General features: G+C 37.1%; 1 protein-coding gene across 2 annotated transcripts; it reads right to left on the bottom strand.

Moving 5' to 3' along the window:
* Positions 1–2,231: 2,231 nt before the first annotated feature.
* LOC130969998 (proline-rich receptor-like protein kinase PERK3) lies at positions 2,232–3,756 on the bottom strand. 2 transcript variants are annotated; one of them, XM_057895932.1, is made up of 2 exons: positions 2,812–3,756; positions 2,232–2,398 (listed from the first exon to the last, which is right to left on the bottom strand). In XM_057895932.1, the coding sequence occupies exons 1-2, from the start codon at positions 3,632–3,634 to the stop codon at positions 2,358–2,360; spliced, it is 864 nt and encodes a 287-aa protein (XP_057751915.1). In that variant the 5' UTR covers positions 3,635–3,756; the 3' UTR covers positions 2,232–2,357. The 2 variants fall into 2 exon arrangements, with proteins under 2 accessions (XP_057751915.1, XP_057751916.1); XM_057895933.1 differs by lacking the exon at positions 2,232–2,398 and having other exon boundaries at positions 2,436–3,753.
* Between the last annotated feature and the right edge of the window lie 884 nt (positions 3,757–4,640).

Below are 4,640 nucleotides of genomic sequence, written 5' to 3'. Positions count from 1 at the left end.
TCATAATATGTTATCCCATCTTATTCTTGTGTTGTAATTATAGTGCTTGACCACATCGCATGAAGATTTATAGTGATATGGGATTATATTAAAATCAAATGTTTCTTGTACTCTTTTTTGAGTATGGGAATGCCTTGTACTCTTTCTGAGTACTTTAAATATTGAAATCTTAACTCAAATATCATAATAAGTCTAGTATACATAAAGCCTACAATGCTACATGTTTGGAGACTTTATAAGTATCTGTAGCTTGAAATCCTTTTGATAGTTGGCTTCTTATCAAGCAATGTCTAAATTTGTTATAATATATTTGGCATTAAGTTGTGAACGTTGCAATTCTTATGTAGATTTTTTGTACAAGGATTATAACTTTGATAAGAAGTTTAGCTTGTCAATTGCTAGCACCACGGGATTGGTAATGTTTATCCTTATTTCTGCTATTACTTTTTTTTGTTTAATTAGGTTAATTTTTAGTTTTTCTTTTTAATTGATGCTTACTAGATACAAAATCTCATAGCTTCAATATGACATAGTTTTAATATCACAACTACAATTGTGTGAACACTACATAATTTCAAATAATATGTAAATTCATGACTGTTTATTTGATTTTTTATTTTTATTTTATTGGATTATGAAACATTTATTATTGTTATTAATTCGTTAAAGATACTCATGATATTTCATTCTTTTTGAGTGCTTTCTTAGGTTTGCAGCAGCATTGATTAGTCAGAAATTTGACTGCTGGGTTATGAATATTGTTCCTGTTAGTAGCACAAATTTCATATATTGAAAGAGCCTCTATATCAATTCCCCCAAATTACTTTTACGATTTTGTTAGTGTTTTGTAATATTCTGCAATTTTTATAATTTAGGTGTGAAGCATTTGACACCTACCCAAGAACCTATGATAATGTCTATGTGTTGGATTTCAAGACATTGCCAAGGCAATGGGGTGGCAAGTCACATTGAAAGATACATCTAAGGGGCCTCATGCTAGTTATAGAGTATTGGTGTGTGACAAGCACCTCCTACATGCTTGAAACAAAATGGGAGGGTCAGCTTAGCAGAGAGAGATGAGAGAAAGTGAGAAGAGAGAGACTAATGGGAGTAAGGGAGTGAGAAAGGGAAGAAGACGCGAAAAGAGAGGAAGGATGAGGTCGCCGACGTTGATGGTGGCTGACGGAGGCGCGGCTGTGCGGCGGTGATGGAGGCAGGGGCTGAGGAAGAAGAATGGAAGGAAAAAGGGACGAAGGAAGAAGAAAATGGCAGATGGGGGAGGAGACGAAACGGCGTCGTTTTCATCTCCAGGGACTTATACGTCCTGTTACAAAATGCTCCCCAGGGACTTATACGTCCTGTTATGAAATGCTCCATGCCACCTGTCTTCCGTTACGGCCACCTCAGCGCCACCTCTGCCAGCTCATCCTTTTCCGTTCAGTGCAAACGGCTGAATTCAACGGAAGGACATAAATGTCCACGTTTTTCAGGGGTCAGGGACTTTAATGTATTTTTCATTCCTTGAGGACAAAAATGTCCGTGAAAAAAAAGGTCAGAGACTAAAATATCATTTACTCAAAAAAAAAAAAAACGAAAGAATACTTGGAATCAATAATTAGTGAGAACACAGATCAAGCCAAAGGAGGCGTATTTCACGATCTCTATAGTCTATAGGAATGACGGGCCCATACTATACACAATCCCAAAGAGGACGGCCCTCTTTCTCACTTTCCAGTGACTTGATTGATTGGATTCCTTTCAACATCTCATCCGAGCGTGATAAATTAAGTCAATTAATATGACTTTTTCGGAATACAGTGAGAAAATAAAATATAATGCTTACCGCTTTAATATTTCCTCTTCTCTCGTGTATTTTCTTGATCAAACCAAAATCATATTTTCTTCTTCTCAGATGACAAACAACTTTGAAAAAATACAATCCCAACTTTTTCTAATTCACCCCTAATTTTTCTCCTACTCTATATATTTATTCTAAAATATTTTTTCCTAAAAATTGTTAGATAATAATTTAATTAAATTTACTAAATCATAAAAATGTTGTATAAAGAATTAAAGACATCTATAAAGTGAATTTTCACTTATTCAAATGAAACATATGGCATCCAACTTTGCTTAACCTACAGTCCAAACAAACACCTCCCCCCCCCCCCCGCGGCCGCTAGTTTGCTTAACCTACAATTAATTAACCTCAAAAATTCCCAAAAGCTTCACTCCCTCCATCTTTCCTTTCAAACTCATCATTCTCCCTCCACTTTCAGGCTCCTCTTACTTCACTTTTGACTTGTCTCAATAAAGCAACATAACCACTCCTCACAGCTGGGCCCACATGTACACAGTTATCCATGAAGAGAGAGAGAAAGACAGATCGTGACAATATCTGAAGAAAGGATTAGAACATTTCTTAACGCCACAATGAGAAATTGAGACTCCATCGATTCATCCAATTCAAGTAGTTGAAGTAAACAAAACAAAACAAGGGAAACTATGCATTCAATTAACAAAAAAAAAAACCCAAAAATGAAAACCGATCTTTACATTTTGATTTTTGACTCATACCTGCGCTACTTATACATACAACTTCACATTTCACAAAATCAAATTAGTAATTCCCCCACCTATCATCATCATCGTCGTCCATTTTCGCCACTAGCAATTTCTTACTAGCAACACAAAGATTTAATAGTAATATTAAAAATATCAAATACCTACAACTAAATTCTAAAAATTTCCCAAAAACAGAAAATCAATAAGATGATGAAAAATTAAGAATAAGTTATTAGCAGTGAAAACCTAAGACAGATCCGTCGGTGACGGCAATGGCGACCCTGCAACCGGCAGTGGCCTGCACGCGGTGGCTGAAGAAGTGTAGAACCCTCACGCGCCCCGCCATTTCCAACTTCGACTCGATCTCCATCGTTGGCTGCACTCTCATCCCGTAGTTGAACCCAACTCCTCCACCGTTCATCACTGTCGGCATCCCCGTCATTGCCACAGGCGGCGCCGCCAGAGGGAACGACTGCACGGAGAACGTCGCCGCCATGTACTTTGTCCTCCCGGCGTCAATCTCGCCGGCGGGGATGAACATGAAGCCCACCTGGGTGCCTGAGTAGAGAAGCTGTAGGGAGCTGTCGTAGTGAGAGAACGCCGCGCGGTTAGGGTTTCTGACGGATGCGTACTGGGAGAACGTGAAGTTGACGGTGCCGTTAACGACGGAAAAAGACGGAAGCTGGACGGCGCTGACGGCGATCTTTGGGTCCTGTGGCTTGAAGACGGTGAAGTAGACGATGAGGATGACGATGATGATGAAGATTAGGAAGATGGTGGCAACGACGCAGGAAGCCAAGTTGGTGCGCCCTGACGGTGGCCGTGGCCTCTTTGGCTTGGTGGCAATGATAGGTGCCCCTCTTTCTTCCGCCGTAACATGTAGTGGTGGTGCTGCTGGTGGTGGTTGTTGTTGTTGTTGTAGTGGTGGTGGTTGTTGTCGTGGCGGTGGTTGGTATCTCGGCGTCGGAGGTGGGGGTGGTTGATATCGTCGGGGTGGCGGCTGATATCGTCGTGGCGGTGGCGGTGGTGGTGGTTGGTGAGTTCTGGAAGGGGGAGTGGGTCTATTCATCCTTAGTGGAATGTGTGTGGTTACGGTGAGAGGGAGAGCATTATGTGATATGAAATAATGAAATGATATATGACATAATCATTTAAGGTGAGACCGTGAGACGTTTGATGGAAACAAAAACACGAAACTCAACCCATGGTATTATGAGAAAAAGATTAGATATTGGAAACTGGAAAGGGCCATGGTAATTTCACAATCACGCATTCACACTATCTCGAACTACTAACAATCAGCAATTAAGTGTGTGGAAAAAAAGTGAATCTATTTTCTGAAATAATAATTGTATAGGGTTGGGAAATGACATGTTTAAATAAAGGCAAGGTTGCAAAAACCAATCTGTTGGTGAATCAGTAGAATAAATAGTTTAATGATTTAATAATTTAATTAGGATTTAATCGAGATATAATTGATTAATTAAATATAAAATAAAATTTAAAAAATTAATATATAATTGATTAAAGTAATAATTTTATTTTAAACATGCATCTAACAACACAATTTTAAATATTCTGTTTGAAAAATTTTAAAAATAATTTTTTTAAATTTTTGATTTATGAAAAGTAATAATATTAATATCTGGTATAATTTTTAAAATTAAATTGTGACTTTCTAAAAAGCTATTTAAAAATTTATAAAGAAATTAAAAAAATAACTTCTTTAATAATACTACAATTTTTAACCATATTTTTATAAAATGAACACTTTTAACGTATTTATAAGTTACTATTAATATAGTCATTTATTGTTTAAATTATTTTTTAAAAGGAACTTAATTAAGTTGCTTACCCAAACGGGACTTTAGACAAATTAACTTAACAAAGAACATAAAAAAATGGCAATTTACCAAAATAAATAAAATGGTTTCCAATATTACCATAATACACATTTTGCAAAAAGAATATCAAAATGCATTTTTTTCATAAACTATGTAAACCGCGACAGGGGACCCACGATTCACAGATGAATGTAAACCGCTACAGGAATCTCGCGGTTTACATTGGAGGCC

This window comes from Arachis stenosperma, chromosome 3, assembly GCF_014773155.1.
Source record: "Arachis stenosperma cultivar V10309 chromosome 3, arast.V10309.gnm1.PFL2, whole genome shotgun sequence".
NCBI classification, from domain to species: Eukaryota; Viridiplantae; Streptophyta; class Magnoliopsida; order Fabales; family Fabaceae; genus Arachis; species Arachis stenosperma.
Note: the sequence above shows the minus strand (reverse complement) of the source record. Positions and strands in the feature narration are given on the sequence as shown.

Coding starts and splice junctions, on each gene's coding strand:
- LOC130969998 (XM_057895932.1), bottom strand. CDS start 3,634: ATGAATAGACCCACTCCCCCTTCCAGAACTCACCAACCACCACCACCG. Junction 2,399..2,811: donor CACCGACGGATCTGTCTTAG/GTTTTCACTGCT, acceptor TCCTTTCTTCAG/ATATTGTCACGATCTGTCTT.